General features: G+C 48.2%; 1 protein-coding gene across 2 annotated transcripts in view; it reads right to left on the minus strand.

Moving 5' to 3' along the window:
* The window catches only part of STX3 (syntaxin 3), a 41,891-nt gene that overhangs the window by 4,350 nt on the left and 15,933 nt on the right, over nt 1-21,608 (minus strand). For both annotated transcript variants that reach the window (XM_090260880.1, XM_090260876.1), the window contains exons 2-10: nt 21,387-21,470; nt 9,095-9,194; nt 8,150-8,224; nt 6,682-6,749; nt 5,139-5,247; nt 4,213-4,286; nt 3,902-4,036; nt 2,162-2,272; nt 573-686 (exon numbers count right to left, since the gene is read on the minus strand). In XM_090260880.1, the coding sequence (XP_090117006.1) occupies nt 603-686; nt 2,162-2,272; nt 3,902-4,036; nt 4,213-4,286; nt 5,139-5,247; nt 6,682-6,749; nt 8,150-8,224; nt 9,095-9,194; nt 21,387-21,470 (840 nt within the window). In that variant the 3' untranslated portion in view covers nt 573-602. The remainder of the gene's footprint in view (nt 1-572; nt 687-2,161; nt 2,273-3,901; nt 4,037-4,212; nt 4,287-5,138; nt 5,248-6,681; nt 6,750-8,149; nt 8,225-9,094; nt 9,195-21,386; nt 21,471-21,608) is intronic.

The raw sequence follows: 21,608 nt of genomic DNA on the forward strand, positions 1-21,608 counted from the left end.
GGGTGTTGTGAGGAGTCCATGTCATGTGTGTATGGTGTTCAGTATATTGTCTGGCATGACTCAACACTCAGAAATGTTCATTACTAAATCATTCTCGATCCAACCAGCCAGTCACAAAAAACCCCTACAGACCCCAATTCCAATTCAAAGCTTCATTTACATTGAAAAGGAGACAAAAGCAAAGCCCACCATCCATGAAATCTAGTAAGAATTCAGAAGGCAAGCCCCCGATCCCAAACACAGATGGTACCCAGCCTAGGAGCATGCTTGCTGGAGCAAGAGGGTGAGAACGGGGTGCTCAGACAGGCCAGGCATGGTGATGAAAGACATTAACAGGCCAGAGCAGGGGCAGAACCCACGGGATAGCAAGAGAGGAGACCCAACCCACGGCCCGCAGCCAGAACCCAGGAAAAGAATTTGAAAGAGACGAAAGAATGCACAGGCACCTGAAAGGGTCAGAGAGCTCAGTGTGTCCCAGGACGATCACGCGGCGGAAGAAGTGGAATTGGAAATCCCAGGCTGATTTGTCAGGAGGCAGCCAAAACAGTCCCGAGAACCTTCTGTTTCCTTACCTGTCAGTGCAGCAGCCTCTCAGGCCGCCCTTATTTCAGCCCCACGGAAAGTCCAATAGCCAACGCTATAATGCCCAGCAACACAACTACTACCACAATGATAATTATCAATTTCTGGAGAAGGATAAGAGAAACAAGCACAGGTCATTATTACAAACAACCGAAAAGCAATAATAATTCATCCAAAACCCAGCCCCCTCTCACATTGACACTGAAAGCATCTTATCAGTTCAAAGAGAAGAGCCTACATCTCTCCATGAACACGTTCTCTTAGGATATTTTATATTTGTTAAGTTACTTCTTGGCTAGCCACATATTCCAGATGGAAACAGAGTTTTTATCAGCTCTCAGCTCACACTGTGGCCTTGCACATGTGGACAGACAGAAGAGCAACTATCATGGAGCCACCAGGCAGCAACAGGCCAAGATATAAAGTGACTCGTTTTTCCTTTTCAAGAAGATGTGTAAAGATGTTTTTGACACAGCCCTAACTTCAGACTTCTGTCTGTCTCTCCCGTAAAGTACACCACCCCCTCATGGCCCCAGTGGCTGTGGATCAAAAACTGTGATTATGGTCCTATTGTGAACCAGCCTGGGTTCACCACATAAAATAACCTCCCCACATCCTAAATTCCTGCGCAAGCAATAAGTCAGAAGAAAAGCAAGGGACTGAAGAACAAAAATATCAGAGCCCGGGAGAAACAGAAAAGTCCAGTATAAAAAGCAAAAGCCACAGAGCTGGCAAGCAGTCAGTGGGCAGAGAAGCTGGAAGGCCTCCAGCGTCACAGCCCCCAGCAGGAAGGGGGATGGGGAGAGAGGATGGGGTGGTGGAAAGAGCATGATTAGACTCTGAGTTGGAGCCCCATCTCCTATGCTGACTAGGCGGCCTGAAGCCAGTTATTGAAATGTTTTGCCCCTGACCCCCAACTGTCCCATCTATGGAGTAGAAATAACACGAGATACACAAGTAGGATGTTTACACAGCAATCAGCGCAGCACAGGGTTCACGGCAGAGAAGAAGAGGGCAGGGCTTGGGCTGCTGGAGTGGAAGACCATGAAGAGAAGGTCTCTGAAGACAATGGAGTCAAGTGCAACCACCGAAAGGACGGCGAGCTCTGTCCAGGAGCAACACCTGGGCGATACATCCACCCAACAGAACTGCGTTCACTGCGGGTCCCTGGGTGAGAGCCTGGGAGCCAGATCCATGCAAGGCACACCTGGGAGGGAAGGACGGCTAGTCTCTAGGAGAGGCTGACACAGGTGTTTGGATGAGCACAGAGAGAGAAGGCGTAGTTCCAAGGACACGGGTAGGGGTGACCAGAGAGAGGAGAGGCAAGTAGGACCGGCTGGGACGAAGGCGCTCACCCTCCGAGCTTCACTCTGATACTTGACAGCCTTTTTGGTATCAGCCACGGCCCGCTCCACAAAGCCCACTGACTGGTCCATGTTGTTCTCAATTCGGTCAATCATGGCTCCCTTTCCCCAGATGCAAGAGGTGGCAGCAGCAGAAAGAGAGATAGGGAGAGGGAAGAAAGAGCAAAACAGCGCACAAAATGGACTCTTCTCTGAAGGCAGCAGGAGAGCCTCACCTTCCGGGCCTGCCCCTGGTATTTCATGGCCCTTTTAGTTTCATCCCGTGCCTTCTCCACGTGGTCCACTGTGTGCATGACGTTCAGCTCTATGTTATCTAACATCTCACCCTGCGAAGGACAGACATGAGTCACACTCAATGACAATCCCTCGCCCCAGGACAGTCCTAACTACCCGCACGTTATAAACTTTAGTGCCAAGAGGAGCACCCAGAAACCTTGATGTGGGCCTTCCGGAGGGCACACTTCCACCTTTCCCCTGTGATTTACCCCCAGTTCCCAGTCCTTGGTGGCCACTCCTTGAATGACTTCTCTGTAACAGGTACTGAGCGGGTCCCCTGGAGCACACTGCCTGGTAACTACATGTTCCTAGGACGTTACCAGGATCCTGGCCTCTTTCCAGCCATTCGGACCTGAACCAAGTTCATTTTTCCAGAACTAAGTTTGTTCACTTATTACAGAATGGTGCCCGGCACACCGTAGGCACTCAATAAATATCTGAGGCTGGGAACATGTGCTTCCTCTAAGAGATACTGTATTCGCAGGCCCCTTATGTGATACACTGGGTGCACCCAAGCTATTTAATTAACTAAGACACGGTAGTCTCTGAACAAGATTCCCAACCATTTCCCAACTGTGACTTCCTGACAGGAAGGTGTGTCATTCCAATTAATTTCTGGCATCTTAGGATGGGAATTACCCTCCCCTACCTACACTTTCCTCAGCCCAACCCAGAACTTCAGGGCAGTCTGTAAGTGGAGAAGGCACTTACCACCACTTGAATCTCAAACCAGCTCCTTGGCAAGGCAGTGTGGGGAGAAGAAAGAAAAATGGGGCTGGAGGGGTGGAGGGAAAGCACCTGAGCCCTGAGCGGGGAACCGACGACAACCAGCAGCCAGGCAGTGCTGGGGCCTCGGACAGGCTTTGCAGTCCTGCTCTCCAGGGAGCAGTGCTCAGTCCTTTCCAGCTGGCAGAGCAGCTGCAGGTTCACGGTGGTGGCGGGACGACACCATGACACCGTGCCATGTCTGGCTGCATCGTCAGGACTGGGAGCCGTCTGACCACAGGAAACTAACACCACGCACAGGGACAAAGGCTCACACCCCTGAGAAGTGTGCCCGGGGACAACACACGCTGTCCAGCCAAGCGCCATGAGTGTTCAGAGTTTTTATGTCAATATTGGGCTTTTCCTTCATTCACTGTGTTGTCTGCTCTTGTCCCTGAGCAAAAAGTGTCAACGTTTTTGGCAGAACAAATATAGAATAAAAAACAAAACTGGGAAAAAATGACAACTTCTGTTAAACCTAACTTTTTACTGTTAAGTAGGGGAAAGACCACATGTTTTCGATATTACCAATGAAATCGTTCATATCAGGAGACTGTTTGAAGGCATCATCATTAAGAGCCCATATCTCAAATTTAAATAAATAAGTGAAAAGAGAACCTGGGTCCAGAGGGAACTAGGCACATGACAGACACATCAAACCCCATATTAACTAGAAATGACTTTGAGGTCACAGCCCCAGGAAAGAACGACAAGGCCAAGACTGCCCCATGTGTCAGGGTTCAAGAGTGCATTCCCTTCCCGGGGATAGCAGAGTTCTGTTTCTCCGTCCAGCAGTTTCTGATGATTCTCCCATGTCGCCTCACCGAGGTCCCAGCAGACCGTTCCTCACCGTTCTCAGGAGAAGCGGGGCCTCCCTCTCCCCCCCACCAGCACCGGTACCCACGGCCGGTTACCTGATTCTCCACCAGCATGGCGATGTCCAGGAACATGTCATGAAGCTCCTTGATGCTGCTCTCTAGCCTCACGATGTCCTTGTGCCGCCCCTCGATCTCACTGAGGGCTTGCTTGGAAATCTGAGAGTCAATGATCTAGGAGCAGCGACACAAAGACCATCGGCCACCACCCCCTGCTGAGCCCTTCATCCCCCCCCCGCCCCCCGCCTCCCTGCACCTGCACCCACCCCTCACTCGCTACCTGAATGGAGCTCCCAGTGGCCTCCTTCCTCTAAGGGGGGGGCGTGCATCCCAGCTCCTGAGTTACTCACCCCAGAAGTGAAGATGGCAGGGTTTCCACTCTCCAACATCTCCTCCAGCTCCTCGTCTGTTGTCTTTTTGCCGGCTTTATAAAAAAAGGAGAGTATCGAACATAAGGTCGAAGCATACCCTTTTGAAAGTTCTCTGGAAATTAAGAATACGGTGACTCCACTGTGAAGGCCATGGCCTTGGCCACACTCCCCCAAGTCTCCTGACTCATGGCTTCCGGCAGCCCCCCTAATGTGATTCATCCTTAACACGATCAGCTATTACCTTCCCGAAGCACATGCCTGACCACATTCCTTCCCAGCTCACAACGTTTACTGGCCCCTTCACTATGCCACGGAATCCAAGGCCCTCAGGACAGGAGCTGGCTCCTGAGCGAGCCCTGCCTCCGGCCCTGCTAACCTCACACTGCTACTCCCAATGCACCCTTTCCCCGGGCCCTGGACAGCCTGCCACTGCTAAACACACCTGCGTCTTTCTGACTATGTCCCTGTTCCTCAGTTCCTCCAGTTACAGGGCATGCCACCCCTCAGAGCCCTGCGTTCCACGTTAGTCAGTTCCTAAAGGCCACGGTTTCATTAATGTCTTCATTCCTCACAGAAACTAGCACTGCACCTTTTATTTCATAAACGTTCTTTGCTATCAGAAAGACAGCAAAAGGTGTCACGAGTGCCCAGGAGAGCAATTATTCGGCAAGCGTCTCTTCTCTGGGTCTAGGAAATGCTGACCCCTCAAGAGCAAAACCACGTGGGCCTCAGAAACACTGAGCCGCCTTTCAGCCTAAGAACCAGGACGCGTCCCTGGCTTGGCCACAGAATATGAGATGGAAGCCATGAGCACCGCTGCTGCACTGCCTCCCCAGGTCTCCCAGCCTGGACGGACCACCACGTGGCAGAATAGGAAGAAGCAGCCCCGAGCTTCAGGCACATACTGATCTCCAGCTGCCGCTGGATGCGCCCTTTGCTGCGTTCGCGGAAGTCCACCTGAGCCTCATTGTATTTGGTCATCACCTCCACAAACTTCCGGGAGAGGACGGAGTGCTGTGGGAACAATGTCAGAGGCAGCGGTGAGCCCCCAGGAGGTGAGGGGGGTGGGGGGTCCCTAACGGTTGTAGTACCCCCACCCCCTACCCCCACCCCCACCCACACATAGCTTCATCTCCAGCGGCACTGGCCTTGGAATCAAAAGGCCAATATAGTGACTCAACTCTTTGATGTCCTAACTTAACAACAATGTGAGAGGCTGCTGACCTTTCCAAAGAATGTCTTCAGCATCTGTTTACCTGCCCTGCTGACATCATACGGTGACTGGGAGGCCAGATAAAATCACCTGTGACTCCCAGAGCCCTGCACCCGCATGCACCAGGGGCATTTTTCTGCCTCAACCCTTGGCTTGCTTTCTAACGCTGCCAGACTCCCTTCCTCCATCCAATACCTGCCCAAAACCCTGAGTTCTCACTCGAGCTGTTCTCCCAGCTTTTCTTGCTTCTAACTAGAAAAGTTGATGCATTCACTCAGTAGCTGTTAAGCGTTACTGGTATGAAAAATCACCAATACTTACACCTTTTTCAAACCCACTACCACTATGCAAATTGACACAAAAATCATTGCAAAAACCCAACTAGAGATCCACCTGCCTCCTGCCTCTCCCCCACTCTGATCCAGTTTTCAAGTAACTACTATATTACCTTCCTAACAGACTGTGACCTGAAGTCAAGGACCTCTGGAATATGGTACTACCTTCTTTACCAAAACCTCAATGTCCACTATCCCACAACAGTCTTTTTTCCCACATAGGCTGCCCTTCTTCAGGTTTGCCCTTCATCACTACCCTACCCCCATCACCAGCATTGCTGCTACAACACATACACAAATAGACACACATGCACACACACACACCCTGCTCCTGCTCCCTTGCTTCTTGGGAGAACCTTGACCCCTGAGCTTGTCCCTGTGGGCACTCATACCCATCCAAGGCCCAGCCCCCTCTGGCCACTCCCAATTCTTCCTGAGATCTTTTCATGCTGAAGGCACATGCATTAGATTATGTCTTCTCACACTGCTCTCCTGCTGGGTCTAACAGGTTCCCTCTGCCATCTGGACATCATGCCAGTTCTTTAAGGACAAGGATTACGTCTTTGATGGCCACCAACCAGCCTAACTCCGAACTGATGACAATTTCAGAGAGATTTTAATTTCCTTGCGTATGAAACAAAGAGGCACATGAAATCCTGAGCTGTGCTCTAGGAGGCTTGGGAAGTTCTTCAGGGGCCTCTTTGGAGAAGGAGCATGTTTCAGAGGGGCTAGGAGGGCTAGACCCCAGCCCTGTCCTCTGCTTTACCCTGGACAGCTCCCCCTTACCATTTCTTCAATTGAGTTCCAAATAAGAATTGTATTTAAAATATCTTGAGCTAAGAAAAAAAAATAAAATAAAAGATTAGACTAGACAACTGTTAAGACCAGAGAAAGTCCTACCTGTGATTTCCGAATCCGAAGGTCTGCTGACGAGCGGACCTCATCTTCTTCAATGTGCTGCTCCATATCTGGAGAGGGAAGACAGATTATTCTAGCAAGACACCTGCTGCTCTCTTCTGAGAAACACACAGTTCAACTTAAACCTCCTCACTCGCTCTCAAACAACCAGCCCGTGAAGATGGAACAACAGGCAGGTACAATCTCAAGAAGTCAGCTCACATGTGAGCCACAGGATTTGCATTCCACACCCTTTACTATTACCAGGTCTTCTTTGACTATATCTTAGCATAGTGGTTAAGAGCATGAGCCTTTGTCACCAAGAAATGTAGCCTCAAACCCTTGTCCTGCCACTTATTAGCTGTGTGGCTATGGGAAAGCCACTTTCCCTGGGTTCCCTCACCTATAAAATGGAATAAATAACTGCACCCCTCTCGCAGCCCTGACGTGAAGATTAAATGGGAATATCCACAGAATGCTTGGACCAGGATTCAACTGAGCAGGAGGATTCAGGCCAGAGTCAAGAAGAGCCAGGAACCTCATGGCAGACAAACCAGCATCACTATTATTGGAAGCTGCTACTATGGCTTCCATCTCTGCCCCCCTCTGAAAACAGGCATTGTGATTTGTTTGAGGGGGAGGATATAATAACTTGGGCTCAGAAAGGCTGCTTTAACTCTCTGATCAATAACATGTATTCACCAAATACACTGCGCAAGAACGCAGACCGTAACCATGGAACTAAGAGACCTTCTGGGCCCCCAGAGGAATCAAATCTCTGACATCGGTTTCACTGAACAACGCTCTAAACCAGTGGTTCTCAACCTTCCAAATGCCACGGCCCTTTAATACAGTCCCTCATGTTGTGGGGACCCCCAACCCTAACTAAAGCACAGTGATTAATCACAAAAGCAATATGTAATTATATATGTGTTTTCTGATGGTCTTGGGCGACCCCTGTGAAAGGGTCGTTCGACCCCCAAAGGGGTCACGACCCACAGATTGAGAACCGCTGCTCTAAACTGAGGGGGGAGACTGGGGTAATGGGAGGTGATATACCTGCCCTTCCCCCCAAGAAATGTCTATAGACTAAATAATGTGTTTTGCATTTATATACCTCTGCCATTACTATTCAAATGTATATAGGTGCTGGGGAAACAGAGAAAGGTCGAGACATTAAGCCAAAGGGACAAGTTGCACAACTCCTGAGTAGCTGAGAGCACACGTGGACTCCCATCTCCCAACTTCAATCCGCACTCCTTCAACCACAGTCATGATCAAGAACAGATACATTTCTGGGGCTGTAACAGGTCCCTCCAGGGACAGTGCCCAGACCACGGGCCCAGATGGAACGAGTGGCGTCAATTTCCATGGGGCTGAGTTTCGGTCCAAAAGAGTCGGACCCTGTAGACATGAGACAGATGGGGGGTGGGGTGGGAGGGGTGTCTTGTTCCCTTTGTTCCCTCCTTACTCTTCAGCTTGTTCCGGACGTTGCTGGCCCTTTTCTTGATCTCAGCTGTGAGCTGCTCTAGGTCTTCCTTGGTTTCTGGATAAACAAAGCAGGTCAGATCAGTGAGAAAAGACCGATCAATGGAGGAGGTGAGGCGCTCCCTCAGGCACCCGTCGCCCAGACTAAGACGGGAGTCTCTGGGAGAAGAAAGAATAAGTGAAAGACCTGTGGGGACAAGCAGCATTTGGGGAACCAAGTTTAGTCTGGCTACAGTGTAGGAAACATCGGGGACGATGGCAGGAATGTGGCCAAGACAATTGCCACAGGCTCCGCTATCACGTTCCAAGTTTAGTCTTTAGGTAACAGTCGCTGAAAAATCTGGAGTGAAATAACAGTACCAAGCCTGTTCCTTTTTCTTACAGAATCTAATACGTAGCTCTAAACTCTAGTCTAAGCATGTGAAATAATTAGGGGGAAAATTTTTCCCTCCATGGTGGTAAAAAACAGATTAGTGATGGCAAGTCTTGATGTGAACTTGAACCATTTGGGGGCACCTCATGAAAAAAAGAACGTACTTGATCTGGAGGACTTGGGAAGGGGGTTGGGGGAAGCATTTCGGGCAGAGGAGAGAGCACAGCGAAGGGGCGGAGGTGGGGCAGGGAGGAGGTCTGGGAGACGCAGTAAGCATCACTGCTGGTCATGAGGGCGACCAGTTGGCAAACAGAGGAAAGTCTGACTGCATGGATTACGTGGGGCAGTGAAGAGAAGAGCTGCCGGTGGCTGGGCAGGGTGAGCCCAGACAGGGCACGGGAGATGCGGGACGAGATGACATGTATGCCGGTGGAATGTAATGCGTGCGTACACTCCGCTGCTGCTCGCAGATGGGAGAAAAAACAAGGCTGGCTCAGCCCCAGTGCCAATGCCAAAGGCCACCGCTGGGTGACTGAGCTCCGGGTAAACACTCACTTGGCTCTGGAATCGGTGCAGACAGAATGATACTGTAGAGCTTCTTAGCCTCCTCCACATGCGAGGAGATCTTGTCAATGATGAGGCGAGTTTCCTCGATCTACAATCAGAAAGACAATAGCCTTTGTCATCCAAGAGGAACAATATATCCATGACTGGGATTAAAGCCTAGCAGAGCTGCCTGGTGAAAGCTGCCCACCTTCTGGGTTTGGGGAAGGAGATGATGACTAAAATGTCTTCTGCCTTTCATAGACAAACTAATCGCAACAGAGCAGTTGCTGAAAATTCATGCTCATTGCTGCCTGAGCAGAACACATTTGCCCACGTTGGGCGGGAGGATTCAGGCCAGAGTGAAGAAGAGCCAGGAACACCCATGAAGAGGAATCAGAGGGAAGGGCCAACACACCTGAGCAGGCAAAGCCTTTAGCCCCCTGCACCTGCCCCCCCCAACCGCCCACCCACCAAAGTGAGAAAAGAGAGAGTGAGGGTGGGAGAAAGGGAAAGAGAAGAAAGGGAAGAGAAGATGTGAAAGAGAGAGAAGACACCTAGAGAATAAAAAACAAAGAGAGAAGAATGAGAGGGACAGCCAGGCAGAAACAGAGAAAGAGATAACGCGAGAGAAAGAGACTCAGCAGCGGCGGTATCAGGAGGCAGACTTAGATTCTCCGCCTAAAGTGTTAGGTTCTGCTGAAAGGCCTGTTACTCATTGATTCCCTCCGACGATCAAGAGCCAGAAGCTCGAGCCCTGGCCGTTTCTGCGTGTCTCTAAGGTCCCTGGTCGTACAAGGTGTGTGTCATAAAGTATTTCCAGCAGCACGTCCCTCCCAGAGAGAGCCCCATCACAAGTCCCTGCTGCATGAGCATCAGGGGCAGCCTCAGCCCCTCTTCAAAGGCACCGGCCACCCCAGCACCCTGGCCCCTGCTGCGGCAGGCACCCCTGTGCAGGGAGCAGCACGTGCTGAAGAGAACGGAAAACCCACCTTGTCTACCTGCCTCACTTCCAAAATGAGGAGCATGACAACACCGCAATGATTAACAAACAGAAATCTTGTAAAATGATCATCAGGGGGACCTAAACGTCTGAGATGCGACAGAAATGCATCTCAATCTGTGGCTTCCAGCATCCCTTTCTTCCAATAAATAATTAAACCTGACCATAGCTCTCCAAATTGCATAGAAAGTAGGAGAAACAAAAGTTGAGTTCTCTAACCCTCTAATCAGTATTTTTGCCACGGGAGCAGGGGTTTTCCCCTCTATAAATATTAGCCTTGATGGACCATAGTTGGGGAGCTGAATCACTTGCTTAAAGACAGAAAATATTTCAGTGTGATAACATCATCAGCGTACATATACAACTATAAGTAGCCACCCAAACATTTGTGAAACATTTTAACAGTTGGCAAAACAATCTATAGTACTGCACTACAGCAATCCCTCACTATATCGCGGTTCACTTATCATGGCCTCACTGTATCACGGGATTTTTAAAAATATTATATTTAATTATTTATCGCAGATTTTTCACTATATCACGGGGTTTTGCGGTACTGTATACGTATGTTGTTAAAGTTATGTAGGTTTAAGAGTGTAGAATATGTTTAAGAACATAAGTAGTGTTTATTAAAGTGTGGAAAAGGTTAATAAGGGACTGGGAACGGTTTATAAGTGTGTGGGAAGGGTTTATAAAGCCTTAAAATACATATAAATACTAAAATAAATGTAAGGTTCCTACTTCGCGGATTTTCACCTATCGCGGGAGGGTCTAGAACGCAATACCTGCGATAAGTGAGGGAATCCTGCAGTACCTTTATTCAAGTGAGGAACCTAAATGCTACAGAAGTCATAGGTCACATAGCTGGTGCTAGGGACCGCACTCAAATATGCTCTCCAGACTCCAACTTTTTCCTTTAGCTGTTAAGACTTGATGTTTTAGCAGAATCCCAAGTCTGTGCAACTATTAAAAAGACCTGTGTTATCACCTGTGAAATCTGGCAGCCTTAGAGGCATACACGTCTCAGAATCAGGCCCTTAGGTGACCCAGAAATTGCCACCTTCACCCTTCCCTTCCCCTTTATCATCTCCTAAAACGTCATTGCATAACACCAAGTTTCCATTTCCATCACATGAATATCTTGCCAAAGCAATTACATTATATAAAACAGGACAGGAAAAAAAAAAAAAAAAAAAAGCTTTCTAGAATAAAATACACTAACCATTGAGAAATGAACTTAACATATTTTAACAAGACAGAGGCCTTAGGTCTTGCATGTTCAATGGATCGAAGGCCTTAGAAAATATATTCTAGAACTGGGGTAGCAGCTTGAAAGGCACCACGGGTATACAGGGAGAAACTGAAGTGTCAGGCATCAAGGCAAGCAGAAGCCATTGTCCCTTTTCTAAACCCTCCCCCGACAGAGCTGGCAAGCTGGTGCCATATCAGAGACTCCATCAACCTGGCTAACACTGTTTGACCTGCCTTGGAGATCCCCAGAGACTCTGCCCCACCCAACTTATTGGCCCACCAGGCTGCTTTTCCATATGAATGGCTGGGCTTGGCTCATGCTTCACAACTCCCTAAATCCTCTCAAACAAGCAACAGCCTGCCTCAGTGAGCCCCAGGCCCGGCACTAGCAGCAGCCAGCCTAGATTCACAGCTTGGCTTCATCTGGGAACCTCCAAGCCCAGCACAAGTAGCAGCCATCTCAGATTGCTTTATAGCTCGGGCAGGGTGGCGCCAGGCAAACACAGGTGGGAGCTGACCTTGGCCTGCACCACCTGGGAAACCCCAAGGCCAGCACACCCAGTGGACAGCTCCAGACCACAGTGATGCACCACCCTGCTCCCGCACAGCTGATCCTCCACAGAGGGCAAAGGTTGGTGGTAAGTGGTCATAGCCAGTCCTTGCAGCTGACTGACCTGGGTAAATCCCTCTAAGTGATGTGCCAACAGCAACCAAGGCTCAACTACAAGAGGAGGGTTTACTCAGCCCACATGAAGGGCTCACATCACATACCCAGCTTGGGTGATTGGGGAGAATGTGCCTCTGGACCCTACAGGACACCTACTTCATTGGGCCCTGCTACCAAGACACAGAGTCAAAGCAGCTCTATCTAACACATAGAAACAAACACAGGGAGGCTGCCAAAATGAGCAGACAAAGAAACACGGCCCAAATGAAAGAGCAGATCAAAACTCAAAAAAAAGAGCTAAACAAAATGGAGGTAAACAATCTATCAGATGCAGAGTTCAAAACACTGGTTATAAGGAACTTAGTGAGGACCTCAGCAGCATAAAGGAGATCCAGTCAGAAATGAAGGAAACACTGATTGAAATAAAGAACAATTTACAGGGAAACAACAGTAGAGTGGATGGAGCCTAGAACCAAATCAATGATATGGAACATAAGGAAGCAAAAAACAACCAATCAGAACAAGAAGAAAAAAGAATTTTTAAAAAATGAGGATAACATAAGCAGCCTCTGGGACAACTTCAAGTGTTCCGACATTTGCATCACAGGGTGCCAGAAGGGAAAGGAAAGAGCAAGATATTGGAAAGTTATTTGAAAAAATAATGAAGGAAAACTTGCCTAATTTGATTAAGGAAATAGACATGCAAGTCCAAGAAGCACAGAAAGTCCCACACAAGATGAATGCAAAGAGGCCCACTCTGAGGACACACATCATAATTAAAATACCAAAGGTTAAAGATAAAGAGAGAATCTTAAAAGCAGCAAGAGAAAAGAAGTTAAGTTTCCTACAGGGGAGTTCCCATAAGACTGTCAGCTGATTTCTCAAAACAAACTTTGCAGGCAAGAAGGGATTGGCAAGAAATATGTAAAGGCAGGAACCTACAGCCAAAGCTATCATTTAGAATGGAAGGGCAGATAAAGAGCTTCCCAGACAAGGTAAAGCTAAAGGAATTCATCATCACCGAACCATTATTATATGAAATGTTAATGGGACTTATTTAAGAAAAAGAAGATCAAAACTATGAACAATAAAATGGCAATAAATACATATCTTTTAACAAACGAATCTAAAAAACTAAGCAAACAAAAAAAAACAGAGAGAGCCAAAGAACTTATACACATGACCCATGGACACAAACAATGGTGTGAAGATTGCCTGAGAGAGTGGGGGTGCTGGGTGGAGGGGGGTAAAGGGGGAAAGCCAGGACAACTGTAATAGCTGAATCAATAAAATATAACTTTTTTTTAATAAATAAAAAATAAAAGAGACAGGAAACTGCTAGGATGAGATGGCTGGGCCTCAAGCTCAGAGTGGCTCCAGCCATTTGGAGACTGGGTGGTAGGAGCTCGTCCCGCCGTGTGGACAGGAGAGAAGGCAGGTGCTCCGTCCTCAGCCTGCCTGCACACTTCCCGGGGCTGGGGAGCACCGGCCTCTTCTCCTGCCCCACTCATCCTCCACCCTTGCAGCTGCTCCTTCCTCTGTCCTCATCAACCTCACTTTTTGGAGGCCTGTCAGAGACTGATTTAGTAATTTAGTCAGTGCACCAAATAATCACCCTTTAGAGCCTCAGGATGGGCAACTGGCCAGTCACAAAGCTTCCTTTCTTTGAACTTTGTGTCTTTTCTTTTTCTTGGAAGTGCTGGTTTTCCTCAGAGCTGACTTTCTGGGTATTTCACAGTGGCAGCGACATGCAATTCATTTCCTTTGGTACATCTGCCAGATAACCAAAGGCTCACGGGGATGGGGGGTGAGGGAGGGGGCCCAGGAACCCAGGAATCTGGCAGGAAGTCTACACGTGCTGAACCTAAAAGCTCAAGGTTATGTGTGTGTTTCTTTGGGGCTGTTTTAAGTGTACTGATATCAGCCTACACAATAATATGTTTAAGAAATGAAACTGATTTAACACATACCTGTGTCAGAAACCGGGGCCTTCACAGTCTGCCTGTGAAGTCCCCCTCACTCTCTCCCTTTTACGCACGAGAACATTTTGGCTCAAACAGGTAGAGGAACCCACTCAAGGCCAAACTGCAGAAAGGTGAATTCAAGATTTGAATGCAGCATCTGTCAGATGCTAAGCCCTGTCTCCTGAACCAGGTAAAGGTGCAAACACCACCTCCGGGAGGCTCCTCTGCCTTCTCTCCCAGGTCCACATGCAGCAGCCTGTGTCAGGTTCTGTCACAGTCCTGGGACAGGGACTCGGTGGCCTTTCACCGAGATCATGTGCCTTATTTCTTTGTTCTGTAACCAACGGTTCCTACAGGGAGCTTTCTTATACAACGTGTGCTCATGAAACACTTCTGATCTAGGGAACCAACCAGGGTTTTTAACCACCATGCTAAGTCTGCAACTAATACATCCTCAATGCCTGCTTATTGTATGTTACTGTTTATTTGTCAGCGATATGGAAGTCCAGATAGTATAGTTTAAGAAAATAAGCTAGAACCAAATAGACCAAGTTCAAGTTTCAGCTCCACCTTTAAGCAGTTCTATGGCCTTGAACAAGCCACTTACCACCACCATCCCCAGCCCCAGTTCTCTCACCTGTGAAATGAGGATTATCATAGTTCCTACTTCCTAGAGTTTTTGTGGGGTTTAAATGAGATAATACACATCAAGTGCTTAACACAAAGTACTTGCTCAATAAACACGGAATGGTGGACAGTACAATCATAACCAGCAATTACTACACAGTTATTATATGCCAGGTACTCATTTAATCCTCATGGCAATCCTAGTAACAAAATGCTCTGTGCTATCGTCAGGAGTCACCCAAGAAATTAAGTAAGAACAGCAAATTGACTATTCTTCAGTTGGGCGTCTGCCTCAGGGAACAAAGTATGACTTACCACAGTATCCTAATCACCATCATCTAACTAAAAGGAGAGTTACTTTCAAAACATGGATGGCCTCTTGCCTCTGGACCCAAATAGCCAGTGAAATTTAATTAGACAAAGAGAAGCAGAGAAAGTACTATTGCAATACTTTGGAGAACTGGCAGATGTCATGGGCTGGGGTAGGGGAGAAGGCTTTGTTCATTCAATCTAAAATGTCTCTGCCTCCCCCAAGTTCCACGTACCTGTACCACTCTCTAGTTAGGCATTGATTCCTGCATATTGGTTTACTGAAAACATATTAGGTGTCACCCTTTAACGTGACAAAAGTAGTGGAGTTGTAAGGGTCAAATAAATGACTCCTCCTTTTCACAATTCAGTACTTTTTGCCCAAAATAGTACAATCCAAAACAGTCCTCATATTAGAAGTTCTGAATCAAGTCCTCTTTGACTGCTTGGCTTCTTTGCTTTGGAAAACAAATAAACATTGACAAAAAGGGACAGAGAAAGGTCTCAGCCAGCCAAGCAACAGAAGTCAAATCCCTCGGAGGTTTTATCAAGATTGGGACTAGTGTTTGAACTCTCTCTTATGAATGAAAAGACATGAATGATGTCACAGTTCTACTGACTAGTGAAAACTAGTACCTTAGACAATAATCTCCAATCAATTCAGTGTATTTGGGCTTCGCATCACTCAAAATTTAGTCAGGAAAACAAAAACCCATCTAGTTATTTTCATTGAAGTAAAAGAATACAGGGAATTCTTTACACAGAAATGGAAGGGCCAAGAAGCCAAACAGAGGACAGTGAGACACTCTGGAAATTAGCAACAGCAGGCTGGAGGGACAAAGAGGGAAGGCAGGGCCACCTGGGCCTAAAGCCAGGGCCCCTCTGACGGGAGCCAGACCGCAGTGAAGTGGATCAGCAGAACAGGAACATAGAGGCGGGGTCCCCTGAGTGAAAGTGGAGGCTGTGGTGGAGACAGGTCTGGGGAGGAAAACCATGGCCTCTTCCCTCCTCCATGAATCTTCTGCCAGTGCCCCTCTGAGGTCAAACACCCCGAAGCCAGTTGGCAGGGGAACCTGGGAAATGAGCTCCCTGCAATGCCAAGCAGAGCACAGGAAGGGTGGGGACCGGGCCTGGGAACAAATAGGAAAATGACTGGCAAGGGCTTCCTGCCCGCCCAGTGAAGAGCCCAGAAATGCAGAACCTACCAGCTCACCTGGTCGTCCAAACAGTTTACGTAAAGAAAGAATTGAAGAGGATTTAACCTGCTCTATTGACTTCATACCTGGATTTCCAAGTTACATTCACTTTGAGGTTCTTAGTTTTAACAAAAATCAAGGCCACCTAGCAAATCCTTATGCTTTCAAGACGGCCTGCCCTCCAGTTCCTCTTGCCAGGCACGCCCCACCCTCCAAAGCCCCACGGCCGCACGTGACCCACTCTCACTTCCCCCAGGCCTGACTCAGGTCTCCTCAAGGGCAGCGAGGGTCTCGTTCCTCTTAGACAACCTGACACCCAGCACTGTGCCCAGCACGTGGCGTCGCTCTGTAGAATGGACGGAAGTAACCCTAGGAGACGAGCACACATCACTGCAGAACTGTCTCACAGACTTTCCTTAAGCACGTCCAGAAAAGAAAACCTTCTAATATCCTTTTCCAAAATGTATTCATGTATCCTGTTAAGAGAAGTTGCATGTCAGAAAGGGTTCTGTGAAAAAACAAACAGGCAAGAAAATCAGATCTCTTTATTCCAGGACGTCTTGGAGCCTTTAGTAAGTTCATGTGCATTTTACAGCTCTGAGGAAGGAAGGAGGATGAAGCATTTCTCAAACCTATGAGATCCCGGAAGTCTTTTTTGCGTCGCATACTGCCGTCCATGACAAGCCCTCTGATCCACCAAACAGCCATCCCACTTGCCCCTGCTCTTCCAGTTAACAGAACTCTGATTCTGTTTGGGCAGTGATGTTGCCAGCCCCAGCGGCTGATTCATGTCCAGTTCCATGGCAATCCTGACACAATCCTGTCCCTTTGCAAAATATGATAGTCAGTCTCTGGGTCTCCCTGCCAGCTGAGAGTGGCCACAACCATGTGACCCACTGCTGGCCAATGGGGAACATGGGAAAGTCAGCTTGGAGGACTTGGGTAGTTTTCCTCCCTGACAGAAGGATCTTTGAACTCTTCTAGCTGCCCCGCTAGTGAGTGCAGGGTGAGACCACATGGAGGAGCCGGGACTCTGTGGTCATTTTAGAACATGACACAAATTCTTTAATGCACCTCCTTTTGACGGGTGCTATTCTGTGTATTGACCTTTGGAATCTGGTGGGCTGGCGCTGCTCCAACAACAGGGTACACTCAGCACAAGTGATTTCCGTAGCTGGGACGCCTGCCTTGGACCTCTGAGTCTCTGTGTGCCGCACTCGCACCCTGACTCGGTTGTGCTGAGAAGGCCGAGCCACAGAAAGAGGTCAAGTGTAGGTCCTCCAGCTGAGAGTCTCTGCTGAGCTTTCCTGAGTTACTCAAGTCCAGGCACCAATGTTAGAATAAAGAAATCTCTCTCAGAGGCCAGCCTTTGGCTGTACAAATCTTCACAGCTAAGGCACCAGAAATTGTGGAGCAAAACTCACCCAGCTCCGCTGTGCCCTGTCTGAATTCCTCCTCCACAGAGTCTCTCAGTATCACCAAAGGGTTGGTTATACCCCCCGCAGTTACAGCGATTTGCTATACAGCAATACTCAGGACAGACTCCATCCCTCAAGAGGCTCAGAAAGATACTGACCTAGAACCCCGATACCTCTAACCCGCTGCACGGCCCCTAACTCGACTTGTTCGTACGTCAAAATAATCTCATATCTTTATTGCTTAAGCCACAGTTACTCGAAAGCATCCCGAAGTGATGCTGCCGCTCAGGGACCCAGCTCCCCCACTCAGGGCTCTCGTCCTTCTTCCCACGGGCTACGGCGCCAGCCGACGTCCTGATCTCCCGTTTCTGGCCTCTTCACCCTGCACACGCTGACGTCAGGATGACTTTCTAAAACACACTGTAATCCCATTATGCCCTTGCTTCAAACCTCCAGAGGCTCCCCATCACTTTTCAGCGCTTCCCACATATAACTGCAGCAGGCAGCAGAATCATCTGGAAGAACTTCGGGAGTCTGAGGGATGCCAGGCCCTCTGAATCAGGTGCAGGTGCGAACAGCCCGCCCTCCGCTTCCCCTCTCCCTCCTTCCCAGCAGAAAGTGAACTTTCCTCCTCTGGGCTCCCACATCACTACCTTGTTAATATTTCTACTATTATGTGACTGTTTTAAAATGGGGACACCAGAGGGCAAGGACCCTGTCACATGGGATGTTCTCTCCCCAGCACCTAACCCGCTCTCTGGAAGACAGAGGCAGCACCCACATAACCAGTAAATGGGGAAATGAAGACAAAACCATAAACCCCTCGTGTTTCTGCCCGCTCCTGTCCGTTCTGTTTCCTCTCTCTGCCAACTGAAAAAACAGAGCAAGGGAAATACAGACAACTGCAAATTAGACAGAAGTCTTAGGTTTAACATTTACTAGACCCTGGCTTACCCAGCCAAGGAGGCCTGAAAACCCAAGGGCCAATCCTTTTCTCTAACAATCGAAAAGCTGAAGAACCCACTCGAGTTCTACACTGCACACACATTTGGAAACCATCCTGGTCCTGTGACTTCATCCACACCTTGCAAGTGCCCCTCTGACCGCCTGCGATGTGCACTATCGGTCCTCCGCAAATAGCCGAGGGTGACCTACTTGCTGGAACGAGTCCAAAAGGCAGGTCCTATCACAAGAGTGCCTTCTCAAGAAATCTACTTAGCTATCGCCCACAGGGTGCACGGGGTATGCTCCCCAATCACAAAAAAAGAGAAATTCCCTTCTTCCCCCAAATCCCCATTATATGGAACGCACTTTATTTCATTTTCAAGGCTATTTCTAGACCATAGTCTATAAAACCAACTCTGTGGCCTACTCACTCTAAATACATTGGGGAACACAATGGTGATAAGGACTAAAATCGCTGTAAACACACTTAGTATATGTCAGGCACCTGGCCAGGCACTCTCTCATTTCATATTTATAATAACCAGCAGGACTGTTCTTGTTTTAGAAGAAACTGGGTTTTGGAGCAGTTAGACAGCTTTTCCAAAGTTATACCACTAGCACTGGGCAGAGCTGAGACTTGGACCAGGATCTGCACAGCGCCAGGGCCTGTATGATGTCTTCCCATGACCCGCTTCCTCTTGCCTCTGTCCCCGTCCAAAACTTATCCTTTCTGTGCTTTATCTGATGAGAAAGAAGGAAAGTAACCTCTACCTATACCCACGCCAAGCACCTTCTGGACGTTAGCTACCTCCTTTAATCCCCAACAGATCTGCGAGGTGAATATTCTTCCCCCGTTTCACAGATAACCCCACTGAGATTTAGAGACATTAAGGGATGAGCCCAAGATCACAGTTACTGGCAGATAAAGAATTCATTTCAAAGACCATACTCTTTCCACCCCACCATGCTGTCCCCTTCTTCCCCCTAAATATGACAGGGCTCTTTGTTTTTTTCTAAATGATAAAAAAAAAAAAAAAAAAAGCACATGACAAAGAAAAAACAGTGAGAAAGAAGCAGCCCTCGGGATCTCCAGTCTCCAAAAATAACTGTCACCCATCCAGTGCTTCTCAGTCTAGGTCATGCTTCCCAGGCATGGGACCTCACGTGGGCCTCACAACAGCCTTGAAGGGTTAGTGCTAACATTCCCGATTTCCAGAGCAGGAACTAAGGCCCAGATGGCTTCAGTGACATGACCAAAGTCAACTGCTATTAGATGCTTACAGACGGATTCAGACCATGTTTTGGAGGCTGAAGCTGACCATTTCCCACCGCACAAGGAGTACTGTCTCTCAGAGACCTGCTTGTGGTTTTCCTTACCCCTTACTCCTTATCTCCTTAGATTTAAGTTCTTGAATGTATCTGGTTCTCCAAGGTAAGATCAGAGGGATAAGCTACAGTGGCGTCAACAGGAAGACATTTTCCTTCCATGAGTCACACCTGGGACAATACTGCCCTCGCAGAACTCAAATGCTTGATCTACGCCTTCTCAACCTAAAGGACAGACCCACCCGCGGGGAGGGTGGGGCTCTGTGGAACGTTCACAGCCAACTTCCCAATCAGGACAGCACACGCGGACGTTCACTCTCACACGTGGACGGGCCCGAACCGCCGAGCCTCGCTGCACTCCACTTAGACGAGAAGCAGAGGATGACTTTTCTACATCCATGAGCTGGAGGATGGGTAGCACCACGTGCTCCCTGCAAAAGAATATGGTGCCTCTTGCCTTCTTTCCAAAAAAATGTAAACGCCATAAAAAAATAAAAAATAAAGAAACATAGTATGGTGGCAGAAACTTCAGTGACTGAACTTGAATGGTTTTGTTCTGTTTGTTTCAAAGTATCATTATTGAGCACAAACATATATCTCAGATGCTACACTGAATGTTTTAGAAACATTATCCCATTTAATCCTGATTAATAACCCTCCCGGGAATTATATTACCCAACCCAGCCTTCAGGTAAGGAAACCAAGCACGCTGAGAAACATTCACAAGATCGCCCCGGCTGGCGTGGCTCAGTGGACTGAGTGCCGGCCTGCGAGCCAAGGGCTGCGGGATCCATTCCCGGTCAGGACACAGGCCTGCATTGCGGGCCAGGTCCCCAGTTGGGGGCGTGTGGGAGGCAAACACACACTGATGTTTCTCTTCCTCTCTTCCCCTCTCTATAAAAATAAATAAAGGATTTTTTAAAAAGCGACATTCACAAGATCCACAGCCGTGGGAAGCAGGGCTGAAATTTGAGCCCAGGTTTACCTGGCTCCGAAGCCTGCGCTTCTGCCCGTAACGCACTAACCCCCACAGCTCCCCAGCACTGGCTACCGCAGCCCCGTCCCAACAAAGTCCAAGAGCATGTGAGGCTGTAGACAGGGGCCATCCACCTCTGCCCCTGTTCAACGACAAATATAGAAATTGGTGCTTTCTTGGTCTCTCCATTTTTACTAGAATTAAGTCAAAGGAATTAATTTTTGGAAATAAATCTGATTGGTATGACTCACAGACTTGAAAATGCAATGTGTTTTCTATTCGTGGCTGGGACCCCATGGTTGATCCTATATTTAAATTACATAATTGAGCAAAAGAGGATATCATTAGCATGTTGTCATGTCGCAGAAGACTTTAAAAACATCTCTGTAATTACGTATCATTTGCCTCCTGCTGACTTTCTCCCTAAGATTAAAAAAATCCAAATCCTCCCAAGTAAGTACTGGAGAGACTCTCCTTGTAATTTCTTGGTCTAGCCACCCCACCCCAGCGAAAGACTGACTTTCTTGGCTACCCTTGAAAGATCTCGGGGTTTTTTACTCTTTGCTGAGGAAGCTGAGTTTCCTCATGTACGTTCAGAAGAAGGCCGTGGAAGGTCGCCTACCTCAGAGAAGAATTCATCCATGAACCCTGTGTTGTCGATGGCAATCTCGACCTCGTCGGCATCATCATCCTGTGTCAGCTGCTTCTGTGACAGATAGGAGGAGCAGGGTAAGACCAAACGCACAAGAACTAGCTCACAGGACTGAATGCTCACTAAGCACAGGAGCTAGATCTACATTAAGCATTTTACATATATCATTGCCTTTAAAACTCAGGACAGCTC

This window comes from Furipterus horrens, unplaced genomic scaffold (assembly GCF_987537825.1).
Source record: "Furipterus horrens unplaced genomic scaffold, mFurHor1.1.pri manual_scaffold_2, whole genome shotgun sequence".
NCBI lineage: Eukaryota > Metazoa > Chordata > Mammalia > Chiroptera > Furipteridae > Furipterus > Furipterus horrens.